Raw genomic sequence first — 17,035 nt, forward strand, 5'->3', positions numbered from 1 at the left:
CCTTGTCAGTAAACTATCAGTCAATCCATCTTAGGCCCTGACCAGACTGGTCACTTCACATTATTTCATTGTGACTTTTCATGCATGATACCTCATCATCACCATATGACCTGGGGAAAATGAAGCAGAACTTGGTTGTTAGAGCTAAGTGTCTTAACTTATTAAAGGCAATTTTATTCAACCATAAAAGGTAATTAATGGAACTGGATATGGGACTCGGCTAAAGATGTAACCTGACGTGGTACATAGCCAGGGCATGCAGTATCAAGGACTCAAGCACCCCCCTCCCCAGAGCTTTTATGCATATCTGCATTCCTTGCCCAGGTACTTTATTTGGAGGTTTTTTTATTAGGGCCCTTCAGCATAGGCCTCCCTTGGGGGCGGGGGGGGGGGGGGGCCTGAAGTCACTTTTTCTCCATTTTAAGCACTCAGGACTTTTTTGTTCTTAACCCCTCCCCCTTGCTCTCCTCCATTCCCCAGGTCCATAAAACTGCTGGAGTCTTTTGTTCAGGGTTCCCTAGACAGTGAGACAATCTCCACAACTGTGCTGATCCACCTGACCCTTGACAAATGCTATTATTCCATGGGGAAAAAATGCCATTCTGAAAAAAAAAATGGAACAGGGGTAGTTGGTTCTTTCTCTGATTTAACCTCCTGCTTATATAGGCTGAATATCCCCTATTTGAAATGCTTGGGACTAGAAGTGTTTTGAATTTTCTTGAATTTTGGCATATTTGTGTGTGTATAATATATATATATATATATATGTACATACATAATGAGGTATCTTAGAGATGAGACTCAAGTTTAAACATGAAATTCATTTGTATTTCACATACACCTTATATACATAACCCAAAGTAATTTTATATTTTAAAAATAATTTTGTGCACGAAACAAAGTTTGTATACCTTGGACCATTAGAAAGCAAACGTGTCACTATCTCAGCCACTCATGTGGACAATCTATAGTTACTTGGCCTCACCAGCATTCCTGACTCTGAATCTATATGCTACCAATAAGCAATCACTTTCTTACATTTATTCATACATAAGTACTTAACAGTAAAAAATATGACATACCATTAATACAGTGAAAAAATACTGTGTCGGGTGTAGAACTTTTCACTTGTGATGTCATGCTGGTGCTCAAAAAGTTTCATATTTTGGAGCATTTTGGATTTTGGATTTTTGGATTATGGATGTTCAATCTTTACTATCTCAGTAAGTGATTAAAGACTTGTTACTTTCATTTTGGCTTGTCTTAATCAGCTACTCTGACACCTGGTAGCACAACTCTCTCCTGCTCAGCCAAGCTTTTGACAATTGCTCTTTCATTTCTTCTATGTCTTTGTTCAAATGTGACCTTAATAAGTCATGGTATTATTAGTCTAATGGTTTCCTTCACACCCACTGAAATGTAAACTACACCAAGACAGGAACTTGTGGTTTTGCTAACAGATGTGTTGCAAATCACATAGAAGGTACACAATAAATATTTCTTGAAACAATGAATAGACTTGAAAAAAAGTGGAACTTTTGGAAATGAGAAATATAATTATTCAAATAAACCCAGTTAAAGTTTAAATGTCAGTTTAGACACAGTAGTAGTAAAAAAATTTTAAAAATATATGTAGAATTTATCCAGAACGCAGCAAAGAGAGTTAAACAGACAGAAGACATAAAAAAGATAGTACGAGACATGAAGTACAGAATATGAATGTCTAGCACAGTGGTGGTGGGGAATCTGTAGCCTTAAGGCCACATGTGGCTTTCTAGGTTCTTAAGTGTGGCCTTTTGACTGAATGTAAATTTTACAAAACAAATCCTTTTATTTTTATTGATACATTTTTGTTCATCTTTTATATTTTTATTCTTAAAATGAAAGTATTTAAAATACCAACAAGTAAAATAAATTTTAATGAAATAATCCCCCCAGATTGACTGGCACAATTAGAACATTAGTAAACCATGAGGGCTAAATTGACGGCTTCTATGTTCATGATTTAGTTCTAACTTCTCCCGCCTGACTGGCGCCACTACTGGACTAGGCTGGTTGGTGAGAGTTTATGGGGGTTGAGTTCGCCAGTCTGTTATCAGCTTTTGACAATGGTGCGTTGTGTTTCTGTTTGAAGTGGCATTTGTGAATAGTTGCACAGCTCAACAGTATTTTTTAATTCTGCCTGCTTAACAGCCCATCACGTCAAAGAAGACCAAGAGAACGCTAAAGAAAGAAAACAGATTTTTTAATGAGGATTGGGAATTGCAATATTATCTTCTTTCTGCTAAACATAAGATGATCTGCTTGCTTTGTGATACTGCAATATCAACATTAAAAAAAATTCAATGCTCATCAGCATTATCACACTCATAAGGACCACAAATATTTTAAATTAGAGGGAAAGCTTCAAATGATTGTATTGCAAAAATTAAAAGATGAAAAGCAAAAGTGAAGACAATTCTTTCAAGCAGCAATAAGACCTGGAAATAATGCCACTGAAAGCAACTTATAAAGTAGCTTATATACTTAGGGAAAAAAGGGAAGCCATTTAGTGATGCAGAATTGGGAAGGAAGGCATTGTTGAAGTTGTAGGATGCTTAGATCCTGATGTTTCAAAGTACAAACAACTGCCTCTTTCAAGGAGAACCATAACTGATTGGCAGCATGAATTAGTCTTCAACTTATAGAACAACTTCATGCAATACTTCAAAAAGGAAATTCACATTATTCAATTGCTTTGGATGAACAAACTCATACTACTGACTCAGTACAGGTTTTATACTTCATTCAGGTAGTAACAGAAGATTTTCGTTGCTACAAAGAGTTACTCATTTTGGGCACTCCTGCGGAACAGAACATGGGGAATAGGTATCTTCAACAACTTTCAAGATAAATGTCATGAAGTTGGACTGAATTTGATAAATTTAGTGAGTATATACAGATGGTGCACCTTCCATGACAGGAAAACATTAAGGGTTTATTGCACAAATTAAAAAAAAGTATTAATAGATCCAGATGCTCTCATTTCTTTTCATTGTATCTTGCATCAGCAAAAATCTCTGTGCTAAAGGTACTATTTTAAGTGACACTTTGCAACAAGTTGTAAGTATCGTTAATTATATTTGTGCAAATGCAACATGGCATTGTCAGTTTCGTAATGTTAAAGCTGAACTATGAGGTAATCAGTGTGGATTTGCTTTATCATTCTAAATTGCGTTGGCTATCACAGGGATAGGTGTTAGCCAAAATTTTATCTCTGTGAGAAGAGATAGTTAAATTTTATGAAGAACACAATCAGCAATGTGAATTATTGAAAGAAGATTTCAATAGGAATGCAGCATTTCTGTGTGATATCATGTCAAATCATAATGACTTGAATATTTCTTTGCAATGTAAAACTAAGTATATATATTATATGTGGCAAAAAAATCCAGGCATTTCAAAAAAAGCTATCTTTTTTCAAAACACTTCTTCTTCAAAAGGAAATTTTGGATGAACATTTTCCACAGTTAGCAAAAGTCACTGATGAGCAGGATGATATATGCAAATCATGTGAAGAATACACAGCTGTTACAGACCTATTAATTAGAGAACACAATGAAAGGTTCCCTGATTTTGAGAATCATGATATCACACTCAGCATTTCAGTCTCACCTAGTTGATATCACTAAGGCACCTAAAGAACTACAGATAAATTGATTGAGCTCTCAGTAGATAACATTTTAAAGTCATTGTTTCATGCTAAGAAAGATGCAATTGAAATATGGAAAAATGCAGAATACCCATGCCTTTGGCAACATGCCTGAAAAATGCTTTAGTGCTTTTCAACCACTTATTGCTCCAAATCTACATTCTCCTACCTAACCCAAATCAAGATACCCTTAAGGTCACAAATGACTGATACCCATCTAGAGGAACAACTGAAACTGTGGACCTCCATGCTGCAACCAAACATTCAAATGCTTTCCAACAAAAAGCAGACACAACAAAGTCATTACAAGGTTAGTTAACTCTAAAATTAACAAGTAGTTTCATTTTTTGAAATTACTAAGTGCATAGTGGTTAGATTTTTACAAAATAATGTACATTTTTAAGTGTATCTAATTGAAGTTTCTTGAACGTGGCCTTATTTGATTACAGCTATATTAATGTGGCCTTCCGACATGAAAAGGTTCCCTACCTTTGGTCTAGCATATGTCTGATTAAAGGCCCAGAAGGAAAAAATGGAAGAATGGAGGAGAGGCAATATTTAAAAAGATGGTAGTTGCAAATTTTACAGAAAGTATGAATACAGTAAACTACAGCTCTAGGAGTAAAGCATCTGAAGCGGGATAAAGTAACAATATGACTGGAGAACAACAAAGAGAAAGAGAAGAAAGATCATGAAGGCAGCCAGAAAGAAAAGAAACATCACCTCCCAAAATGATAGACTCACAGCATAATTTGTAACAAAAATGGGAGCGAGAATATAGTGGGGGGAAATCTACAACATGTTAAGAAAAAATGGCAACCTAAAATTGATACATAGAAAAATTATAATTAAAGATGATAAAAACTTTTATAGATAAACACAAACTGATGGCATTTACCTTTAAAACTAGCTCTACAGGAAATTTTAAAGGATGTACTTCAAGAATAATCCCATAAGGATGGTTTTATATGAAAAAAGGAAAAGTGAATAAAAATAGCAAATACTTCTCTTACAATCCTAACATTCAGAATAAAAGTTCTTTGAAAGTAAAATATATTATCAACTTCAGTCAATTATTTGGACAACTCTTATCCAAAGGCTTAATAGTTAATACTGCCACAGAATTAAAATTTCAATCTAAGTTATTATTGCTGTCTTCAAATAACTTGAAGAAAAGTCTGGCTTAACCTACTCTCTGAAGGCATTCTTAACAGCTTCCTGGACAGAATATATTTAATATCATTTCCTCCTTTTTGGTGCATTTATACCTTATCTAGTCTTCTACTGCTGTATTTAACCAAACTGGTTAGGAATTGTTAAATGTCGACCTCCCTTATCAAGCTATGTACTCCTACATGGCAAGGTTCAGTTTCTAATAACTAGATATCCAGAGCCTGGCACAAATAATCAATAAAGGTTTATGAAACTGACACGAAATTGAGGTGGGGGAGAGTTAAAACATTGCACAGTGATTTCAGGTATCTAACTTCAAGGAGAAAATAGAACCCAAAGAGGTACATTTTTGAAATTCATCTACTCACCTGCTCCAAATCAAGAGAGAGCCATTTATCACTTCCTTCTTCAGCTACTGATATATGATACTTGCTTTTGTTTTTAATCATATAAAAAGGAGTAAATGTCACAATTCTCGTAATGTTAAAACTGCTGAGGTCTATAGTGACACCAACCTAAGGGGAAAAAAAGTAACAGTTCAAAAACTGTTATACTATCATGGCATCTTTATAAAATAAATTAAGTAGTTAATATATGCACTTTAAAAGTTTCTTGATGTGCACAGAATGAACTCACTTGATATTCCATTTTCAGGCCTTTACATTTAACAGCTCCATGACTACCAACAGTATCAATTGAAAATTGATCTGACAGCTCACTATCAGTTACCATAAGCTGTACCTAGAAAAAATATTTCAAAAATATTACAATTTAGGTACCTTTAAAAATTCCTCATTAAATTGACACATTTTTTACTTTTAAGCATAAACTAAATGTTATATTGTTAATGCACTAAACCTTTCCCAATATTAAATTCTAATCTTTTTAACCTCAAATATTTAACAAATGTTATCTCTACCCAAGTTTCATAACATTTTATTCTTTAAAACTCTAAAAATTAAAAAGGAGTGACAAATAACTAAAGAAAAGTGAAAGTTAGAAAAAAACATCACATACCTTATTGTTATTAAAAAAGTGATTTGGTTGAAAAGAAAACAGAACTGGCTTTTTATAATCAGGTGGATGCTTTCGATGAATTCCATCTGCTTTGTATTGTAACATTCGACCAGTTTTATTGACCATCCAATAAGGACTATGAAATGCCACAACTGTCTGACCAGTATTGTAAGTCACATGGATAGCAATATCTAAATCAGTCTTTTCTATTTCTGTAACACAAGTAAAACTGATGAAACTAATGTCTTGTTGATCAGGTTGTATACAATATTCACTTTTCCAATCGTGGTTAAGATAGTCAAGTAATTTTAAATGTAGCCTGGCTTTATCCAACTGTACAGTGCAAATCTGGGCTGAATGTCCTTCATTTAGGGCAAAAACTGAATTGTCAATTCCCTGTAATAAAAAATACAACAAATTGTAAAATGTTTCAAAATAATATGCCCCCTAAATTTTATTTAATTAGGCCAAATGCTATACACAATGGTTTGAAATACCTGTCAGAAAATGTCATAAGTCTTATATTCAAGTTCTAATTCTGTCAACTGTGGAAACCTCTGTAAAATATTTAATCTGAGATTTATTTTATTTGTAAAATGCTCTAAATGACTTACTTCAAAGGACAATTATGAGGATTCTATTAAACAATATAATGTGTAATTCCACTGGAAATTTTAAAACACCATAATTACTAAAACAAAAGTCTTGAAAGCTACAAAATAATGAAAATTATAGGAGAAAACTACAAAATAAGCAATTGCTACTGCTTCCCATTCTTGATTTTTAACAGTCTCTGTTCATCCATTTCCAATCACTGTTTATATTACATCTTATGTGACTCTCAAAACTATTCATTTCTCTCTGCCCACACTTCTTTTATCTTAGTTCATGTCATCATGGCTTCTCAGTGTAAGAGTCTCTTGGCCACTCCTGTCTCCTTTTGTCTCTTCCCCATACCATAGCTAAATTGTCATTCTAAAAACTGATCATATCCTTTGGAAACTAGCAGACAGAATGGGATCATTAAATGCATCAGAGTATCTCATCAGTTTTTCTAGCATCTCTAGCCTTGATCTTCCTATTACTATCATAGGAATCTCTTCATCTCAAGATTTTAAATCAATTAAAGTAAAAATAATGAGTTCTTGATTCTTTACATATTAAATAATATTCCACAAAATAACAATGGTGGCTGTAGTGCTAGAGTGGTAAATAAATGGCAATCCTGTGTCTGTCAGGCACTGTGATAAATCATCTAATTTGATTTTTCCCTATATCTCAACTATGCAAGTTTTATTACTATTCCTATTTTATAAACTAGGATAAAAGATTCAGAAAAGCAATAATGTCTGCCTAAGAACATACAGCTAGCTAGCAAGTGACAAAGCTGGGATGGAATCTCAAATATATCTGACAGCAAAGTGCAAATTCTTAACTACTATGAAAATCCATCATACGGAAAAACAGATATTTTAAAACTATAAATATCTTAGCTTTTTCACCCAAAAAAAAAAGCATCAGAAACATATAAACATATAGTAATTCTCAAAGTAAAATAAACCTACAATTAATAGATGACAATGAAGAACTACCTTGTTTCATTTGATAAGCATGGCAAATGGAATATTTACATAAAAATCTTAAGATAGAGAGATTCCTATGTTATAAAAGGAGGGAACCAGACTTAATCTGTTAAAATAATGAGTGTGTAAGAGAAAAAAATTTTATAGAGTATACAAGCCTTTAAGAAAATTAGCAATAAAGGAATATAATATAATGTAGCAGGCTTTTTTGTGTGTGTTCCAAGTCTTGTAATTGAATGTTATTTCGATACTAATCCTCACACTTGTTGCAAAAGAATATCCACTTTCTTTACTAGTACTCTAATTTTTATTAGAACTAAAACACTTTTAATTGTTCATAATTTTAAATAACTATTAAAATAAAACTACAAAATCAAAGACAGGAAGGCATTAAAAAAATCCCACAATACCTCTATATAATAAGCAATTTTGTAAGGAAGAAGATTTCGGAGTAGGATAGGTGGCCATAAATGTATTATGTATGGTAAGTCCCAACCATCTTCTGAATACACTGATAGAGATGTTAAATTATCTTTTTCTGGGACAATATTAATGAAAAATGATTTCTTAGAAGGGTTTATAGAGCGACATTTCTTCTTTAGAAGAGCTCCATCATTTTTTATAATTTCTTCAAAGTCAATTCCTTTACTCATTTGATAGTCATTGTCTTCTGGCTTCAGACAAAGGAATGATCTGCATAAAAGATTAATGCACTTTAAAATGTTTTAAAAGAAGACATTAATTAGATGAACTTATATATATATATAAATTATATGCTTCAGAATAAAATTCTCCCCTTTTATGATACTGTAATAAAGTTTTATATTTTCATATACTTTTTAGATATAGGTAATAGATAAATAGTTATCATCTTAAGTTTCTGGAAGCTAATCAAGTTACTTGGCTTTTAAGAGGAGAATATTTTTCTTACAAACTTACTATCTTAAAAGTATATTTACAAGATTATAACTCATTTCTTGTAAAAAATACATAATCATATCAGTCATACATGCAAAGCAAACCATATATAATCATCTGTGACTTGTCCAGTTAACTGAAAGAACTTGGCTTTCCTGGATATGTGGGCCTAAAAGGAAAAACATGTTGCAACTGAATTCATGAACTAAAAAATATTTCTACTGAAAAAATAATCACTAGCTTCCCAAAGTTAATCAAATGAAAGCTATTCAACAGATACTTAACTTTTTTAAAATGTGGGCCATAGATGCAGAGAAGTGGTTTTAAGAAAACGGTAACAAAATCATTGGGTGTCAAGTACGATTAGTCTTTATATTTGAATATCACATTCTTTGTTTACATTTCAGCATTTTAGATTTAATAATTTTTTAACCTAAGCTGTGTCCAAGAATAAAAATTTAAGAAATATTTTTATTTTGTAAAACTAATTAGCCATAATTGTGACACTATCTCTTACAGATGAGCAATTGTCAAAACTATCTCCAGCTCTTATTATTTTCATAAGCTGTAGTCCAAAAATGATAAATATGTACTATATATTTCTGTAATGATGTTTCATGGCATCTTAAATTTGCTAAATGAACACAGAATCCTCCACACCTACTTCTCTGTGTGTCCTTTTTCAGTGACTTCTAGCTACTAGAACTCTGGACTTTAAGGTAAGATTAGACTCTTCCTTCTTTCCTGGCCCACACATACAATTATTTGTCAAATCAGTTACCAGATTTTGCCTATTCTACTTCTATATTCTCTCTATAATTTTTATTCTCCTTTCCATTCTTACTTCTAACACTCAAAGATTAAAAACTTAATTTTCTTCAAATTAAATTAATGCTAATACACTCGTCCAGTCACCAAAACATTTATTGGATTCATTATGTATCAATGAGAAGGCAAATCTGAAAATACACAAGTAAGAAAGACATTTTTTACTTTCAAGGAGATCACAACCAGATGGGAAATGTAATGTTAAGAGATAACTACTGCTGTGAAAGGTAACCAAAAACCAAATGTACACAGTAGGCTGAGGACATGAAAGTGTGATCAGCTCTTTCTAGACAGACTGCAGGCTGTTTTACAGTGGTGACAATTTTCCTAAAAAGCTGTGTTCTGAAGAGAAGGCTTGAGTTAAGAAATACAAAAGGTTAAAGGAAAGTTCAAATAATGAATGTAGACACAGAAAAGAAAGATAACCAATGGCAGGAGGTTCTAAATGAGAAGAGATGGTAGAATACATAATCTTAGAAGAAAGTCAAATGTTCTGAGACAAGAAGAAAACAACAGATATTAACAGATGGAGATAAAATTTATAAAAATGGAACAATAAAATGAGGGAGCAGCAATCTAACTGCAAACTTAAATTATCTTCCAAATTTCATCTTCCAACACATGCCCTGCATTCCAATGAAATTTCAACTACTCTTGGTATCACTATACAAAAATCCTATGCTTTCATAGTTCCTTATCTTATTTCATGCAATTCTTTACACTTAGATTGCCCTGTACCTCTAATCTCCACATAACTATATTTTACCTATACTTCATGTATCTCACCCAGGAGTCCATCATTGATCCCTTTTTTCCCCACAGTTTTCTGCAACTATAATACTTTCTATAACGCTCTACAACCCACTGTTTCCTACCTTATATGTTTACATAATATATCAGTCTCCTGACGGCAATAGCCATTTCCAATTCATCTTGGTATCACTACAGTGTCTCACCCACAACAAAACACGGGATAAATATTTGTTAAATGAATTAAGTTTAAGAATCAGTATATTTAAATTCTATTAAAATATTTAATATAATGTATTCTTTATATTTATATATACTTATGTGTATCTGTATCTATATAATTAATCTAAGAACATAAATACAATACAGAAATATAGCCATTTGTTCATTTAAAACCTCGTATCTTAAATATAAGTAAGCTTACATCAAAGTATTAGATTTAAAGAATAACTAATGTGAAATCCAAGCTGGTTAGTCACTAATAATTCTAATTAAGATGAACTAAGGACTTAGTCACTAATAATTCTATTTAATAATTAAGATGGATTAGCTACCATGTAAAAAATTAACATTTAACCTTGAAGAAAAAAGTATAAAGATAATTTTTCTCTACTGTGGAATCACATATTATACAGCAGAAATTTATTAAAAATTAGAAAGCCATTAACTTTTACTATCCAAGAACAAAATGAATTGAAAGTTCTTCATAGAAATTTTTAAACATATCTTATATACTATCTTTAATTTAATCTACTTTTGTAACCACCCCAAATCCTCTCTAGAACAGGTAAAATATTGTAAACAACTATTTTGTTGTCCTCTGAACAATGCAATTCTTTTCCTCAGGAAGTTTGAAATAAGCAATGAAACACTCACTAGGGTCAGCAAGTCTATTTCTATGAAAATATGTGTCTAAAACCACTAACTTGACTTCTAAGCATTAGGGATCTCATCCTGAAATTCTAGGCATGGGTCAGAATGAATAGAGGCAGGGAAGGGATAGGTAAGCACTGTCTGCAGTTTTGCCTATATCCTTCTGTAGCACTGGGGTGTCCATTCTAGTGTGTGTTGTAAAATGGTAATTAAACAAACTAAAATGCTTAATTCTAAGCAAGGTTTTATTCTCAAGTTTTATTCTCCAGAGTTCAATCTCCATAGAAGAGATTATTTTCATTTCCAGATTAAATATCTTGAAGAATAGTACTTGTTATGATATTAAACTATAAGCCTAGCTCATAATTTATATTCTGTTATAATTTTAATAATATTGTATTACAATACTTTATATCAAGTTTTACCTAATTAAATATTTAAGATTAATGTAGTATATATTTCTATTTATATTACAACTATATCCCTGAAAAGTGAAGAAATATGTAGATAAAAAGACAAAATATTGTTTTCTGGCCGGACGCGGTGGCTCACGCCTGTAAACCTAGCACTCTGGGAGGCCGAGGCGAGTGAATCGCTCAAGGTCAGGGATTCGAGACCAGCCTGAGCAGAAGCGAGACCCTGTCTCTACTAAAAATAGAAAGAAATTATCTGGCCAACTAAAAATATATATATAGAAAAAATTAGCTGGGCACGGTGGCGCATGTCTGTAGTCCCAGCTACTTGGGAGGCTGAGGCAGAAGGATCGTTTAAGCCCAGGAGTTTGAGGTTGCTGTGAGCTAGGCTGATGCCACGACACTCACTCTAGCCCGGGCAACAAAGTGAGACTCTGTCTCAAAAAAAAAAAAAAAAAAAAAAATTGTTTTCTAAAGGAATTTCAAAAAAATTCTATTATAAAACCTTTGAAAAGTAAAAATCTCTTCATGATAGTATATATAAATCCAGAAACCACCAATCATGATCTATTAGACATTTTTAAAACTCAAACATATATGGTTATGGTTATGATGGTTATATTGCAGTCAAGTAATAAATTATAGTTACTAGTGAAAGCACAAATATTTTACATGGTATAAATTAAATACATTAAATTAAATAATTTGTTTTTTTTTTTTTTGGTTGTTTGTTGAGACAGAGTCTCACTTTGTTGCCCAGGCTAGAGTGAGTGCCGTGGCGTCAGCTTAGCTCACAGCAACCTCAGACTCCTCGGCTTAAGCGATCCTACTGCCTCAGCCTCCCGAGTAGCTGGGACTACAGGCATGCGCCACTATGCCCGGCTAATTTTTTCTATATAGATTTTTAGTTGTCCATATAATGTCTTTCCATTTTTAGTAGAGACGGGGTCTCGCTCAGGCTGGTCTTGAACTCCTGACCTTGAGCAATCCACCCGCCTCGGCCTCCCAGAGTGCTAGGATTACAGGCGTGAGCCACCGCGCCCGGCCTAATAATTTGTTTTTAAAAAGAACCAACTAAGTGTCCCAAAACTTAATTTTAAGTTAGATGAGATAATTAGTAGGGTGGATTTGATCAAAGTTATCCATACAGATTAAGAAACTAAAAATTTTATAAGAGACCTTATAGCAAATAAAATAATAAAGAAAAAATCACCGGTAAGATGGTAATGGTATGTTGAATTCATTTTCAGGTAAAGCAGTTCCCAATAAGGTATCCCCTTCATAAACAGAGAGTGGGACTGAAAAATGATTTCTAATCTGGGAAAGAAAAACAAATAATATTTAATATCATTAACCTTAGACTATAAAGACATTTAAAAATATGTCCATTTAAATATCCTAACAAAGGAGTTATCAGGCAATATTCATCTTGCTTATATAAATTACAAAAGGAACAAATACATAATTATTTACCCTAAAAAATACACGGAAAGTTTCCAGTTTTATAGAAAAGAAATATCAAAAACAAAACCTTAAATATCCTAGATAGGAATGAGATAATATCTTCTTGGCTTTGGGATAGGGACTAATTTGTTTAGAGAAATGTTTTTGTTTAGACAAAAATAGAAAAAAAATTCATAGGAAAACATACATCAGAATTTTAAATATTTAAATGAAAAAAGTGAAAAATAAGCCACAGGCTAGGAAATGTCTGTAATATATTTAACAACCAGTTTATAACCAATACACACATAAAAATCCTGAAAATCATTAAGAAAGCTGAAATTAAGAGGAAAACAGAAATATTAATAGAATATAAACATGTGAATCTGTTTTCCATAAAATAGAAAAACTGAATGACCAATAAACAGAAGAAAAGATACTCAACATTTCTAGTAATCAAGAAAATACAAATTAAAATCATAGGATATCTTTTCATACCAACAAACTACAAAAAAAAATCGAGTCTTCTAATGTCAGCAGTTGAAAATGTTTTGACCAGGAATTTTCATATACTGCTGGTAGAATGCAAATTGATAAAATAACTGTGGAGGCTAATTAGACAAAACCTTAATAAAAATGAAAATGCCTCTTAGTGATTTTGCTACTAGTTACATATTGAGAGAAATATTTACACATGTGCATTCATGTTCACTACATTCATTCAAGACATCCATGTTCACTATAGCACTGATTTTATTATGAAAAAAAGAAAATGAAAACAACCTCAAGAACAGAGAAACAATTAAGATTTTCTTCAAATTGATATATTCACGTAGCAGACATTAAAATAAAGATCTCTTATGTATCAATATATGATTATAGGTCAAAAATAATATATGAAATCAGAAAACAGCAAAATAAGGTGAGCAGTGTAATAGTTATATAAGACACCAAAAATAAAACAAGTATACATGTTATGGACACGTGTAACAGTTTAAAAAACATGGGACTAGAAATACATATACTGTGTCACCAAACTGATCATATTACCTCTAGGAAGAAGGAAGGAGGGAATGTGGACTAGGAGGGAAGCAAAATAGCTAACTTCAATTTTGTATATATATTATTTTCTTTTAATTTGAGGTGAAAATTTTAAAAAGTTAACATTTGTTAAATTCTGTGGTATGGATAAAGAAGTCCATATTATAATAAACTTCTCAAAAAATAGAACTGAATAATGTTTCTTAATAAAGAAATCCATATTGAACCAATAACTAATGTTCAGAGCATTCAACAGATCTTATTTATAAGTTTATAATCACATTTTTTCTGATTATAAATATAATTTCAAATAACTATCACATTCAACTTATTACTGATATATTAATAAATGGAACCTATTAGGACATACATGCTTTTTAATAGTGACTGGAATGTGAGGTTAGTTACCACAGTTTGATTCTGCTTCCTTTGTTTTCCCTGTCAAATTTAGTGTAGAAAAAGTTGGTTGGAAGCAGGGAATAAAGTAGTGATTTGAAATTTGGAGATAAGACCAAAGGTCTGAAGAAAAAAAAAAATAGGAATAAGCCTGTAAAGACAAAGAGGGCACAGAAAAGGAGAGCAGCTATCTATATAAAAGCAGCTCTATCCTGTTGGGACAATTCCTAAAGTTCATGACCACACGCCTGCAGTGTAATAGTAGAATGAACATGGATGTTAAAGTGAAAAAAATCTGAGATAAATTCTGGCACTGCTACTTATTAGCTGTGTGACCTTGGGCAAATTTTATTTTTAATAATACCATTTTTCTTGGCTACCAAAAGTGATGAATGCATACACATGCATACCTCATTTTATCATGCTTTGCTTTATTGTGCTTTGCAGGTATTTTGCATTTTTTAACAAATTGAAAGTCTGTGGCAACCCTGCATCAAGGAAGTCCATTGGCATCGTTTTTCCAACAGCATGTGCTCACTCCATGTCTCTGTGTCACATTTTGGTTATTCTCTCAATATTTAAAACTTTTTCATTATCATAGTATCTGTTATGGTGATCTGTGATCTTACCCATACATGATAATGAAATTAATCAATAAATGTGTATGTTCTCATTGTTCCACCAATCAAACCTCTCTCAACTCTCCCCCTCTCCTTGGGCTTCCCTATTCCCTGAGATACAAGAATTTTGAAATTAGGCCAATTAATAACCCTAAAATGGCCTCTTAAATGTTCAAGTAAAAGGAAGAGTTGCACTTTAAATCAAAAGCTAGAAAAAATTAAGCTTAGTAAGTAAGGCACATTAAAAGCTGAGACAGGCTGAAAGGTAGGCAGGCCTCTTCTGTCAATTAACCAAGTTGTGAATACAAGGAAAATGTTCTTGTTGGAAATTAAGTGTTACTCCAACGAACACACAGATGATAAGAAAACAAAACAGCCTTATGGTTGATAAGAGAAAGTTTCAGTGGTCTGGAGAGATCAAACCAGCCACAAAATTCCCTAAAGCCGAAACCTAATCGAGAGCAAGACCCTAACTCTCTTCAATTCTGTGAAGGCTGACAGAAGTGAGGAAGCCACAGAAGAAAAGTTAGCAACTAGCAGAGGCTGGTTCATGAGGTTTAGGAAAGAAGCCATCTCCATAACATAAAAAGTACAAGACGAAGCACCAAGTGCTGATGCAGAAGCTGCCGCAAGTTATCCAGAAGATCTAGCTAAGATCATTGATGGAGGTGGCTATACTAAAAAACAGATTTTTGATGTAGACAAAACAGCCTTCTATTGGAAGAAGATGGTATCCAGGACTTTCAAAGCTACAGAGAAACTGATGCCTGGCTTCAAAGCTTCTAAAGACAAGCTGACTCTCCTGTTAGAGGCTAATGCAACTGGTAACTTGAAGTTGAAGCCAATACTCCATTTCAAAAATCCTAAGGCCCTTAAGAAGTATGCTAAATCTACTCTACCTGTGCTCTATAAATAGAACAACAAAACCTGGATGACAGAATACCTGTTTCCAAAATGGTTTACTGAAGCTCTTAAGCCCACTGTGGAGACACTGCTCAGAAAAAAAGATCCCTTTCAAATATTACTGCTCATTGACAATGCACCTGGTCACCTAAGAGCTCTGATGGAGACGTATGAGGAGATTAATGTTTTCATATCTGCTAACACAACATCCACTCTGAAGCCTGTGGATCAAGGAATAATTTTGACTTTCAAGTCTTATTAAAAAAATACGTTTTGTGAGGCTAAAGCTGCCACAGATAGTGTGGTTCCTCTGATGGATATGGGCAAAATAAACTAAAAACTTTCTGGAAAAAACTTGCCATTCTAGATGCCATTAAGAACATTCGTGATTTGTGGGAGGAGATTAAAATACTGGTGGGTGAAAAGATTGTGAAAAAAAAAATCAACATTAACAGGAGTTTGGAAGGAGTTGATTTCAACTGTCATGAATGACTTTGGTGATTATCCCTAAAATCTTTTACTTATCTGTAAACATACAAAAACATTGTATTTTGTAAAACAAGAGGACAAAGTCTTTATATGCTGTTTTTGTGACCTTCTGAAGTGAATGTTTTGACACTTATCTATGTCATTAAGAGTTCTTTCCAATTTGCAATAGCTCTGTAGAGTACTTAACTAATCTCTCATAGACATGCAGCTTATCTCTAACTTTTAAAGATACTAAAAACTATGAATAATATCTTAGACATCTCAATTGGTTTGTCTGTCATGAGGGGTAGTAGGTAAATTATAGCCAACAGAACATTGTAAGTAGCTAACAGACTTGTTTTAAATAAATCAAAGTCTCCTTAAGGTCACTGCTCAAAAAAAAAAAATCACATTTGAGTCAGTCATGCTTTCCTAGGAATACTAAGTAAAAACATATTTTGGTCAAGTTATTTAACTTCTTAGGGTTTTAATTTCTTCACACATTAAGACAGAATCAATACTGTACCCATAATTTCTTTATAGATGAGAGAAAGTATGAAAATTATCACATCCAATGAGTAGCATATAACAGTGAGGCAAAAAGATAATATTCTGTTTAATATATATTATCAGAAAAACCTTCAAACACTTAAATTTATCTTTGAGATAGATAACAAATTATTTAGTAAAATTATTTTCTTACTATAATCTTTCTACATCTTACCAAAATCTTTCTATTTTAAAACAATTATACCAATTTCTAAAACATGCTAGAACTAAGAATTTGATAAATGGATAATCTGAACTGTATTATATTTGTAATTCTAGAAAAAGTGTTTCCTCTGCATATTTGAAGCAATAGAAATATTGTCATTTCTATAAACAGTAACTGTAAGAAATTAAAAATTAATGTTTATT

The 17,035-nt window shown here is 32.5% G+C and overlaps 1 protein-coding gene across 4 annotated transcripts in view; it reads right to left on the reverse strand.

Annotated features, from left to right (window-relative positions):
* Positions 1 to 17,035, reverse strand: part of VPS13A (vacuolar protein sorting 13 homolog A) — a 227,052-nt gene that overhangs the window by 64,977 nt on the left and 145,040 nt on the right. For all 4 annotated transcript variants that reach the window (XM_069476374.1, XM_069476372.1, XM_069476375.1 and 1 more), the window contains 5 exons: positions 12,460 to 12,563; positions 7,875 to 8,157; positions 5,882 to 6,277; positions 5,501 to 5,605; positions 5,233 to 5,379 (listed from right to left, as the gene is read on the reverse strand). In XM_069476374.1, the coding sequence (XP_069332475.1) occupies positions 5,233 to 5,379; positions 5,501 to 5,605; positions 5,882 to 6,277; positions 7,875 to 8,157; positions 12,460 to 12,563 (1,035 nt within the window). The remainder of the gene's footprint in view (positions 1 to 5,232; positions 5,380 to 5,500; positions 5,606 to 5,881; positions 6,278 to 7,874; positions 8,158 to 12,459; positions 12,564 to 17,035) is intronic.

This window comes from Eulemur rufifrons, chromosome 7 (assembly GCF_041146395.1).
Source record: "Eulemur rufifrons isolate Redbay chromosome 7, OSU_ERuf_1, whole genome shotgun sequence".
NCBI lineage: Eukaryota > Metazoa > Chordata > Mammalia > Primates > Lemuridae > Eulemur > Eulemur rufifrons.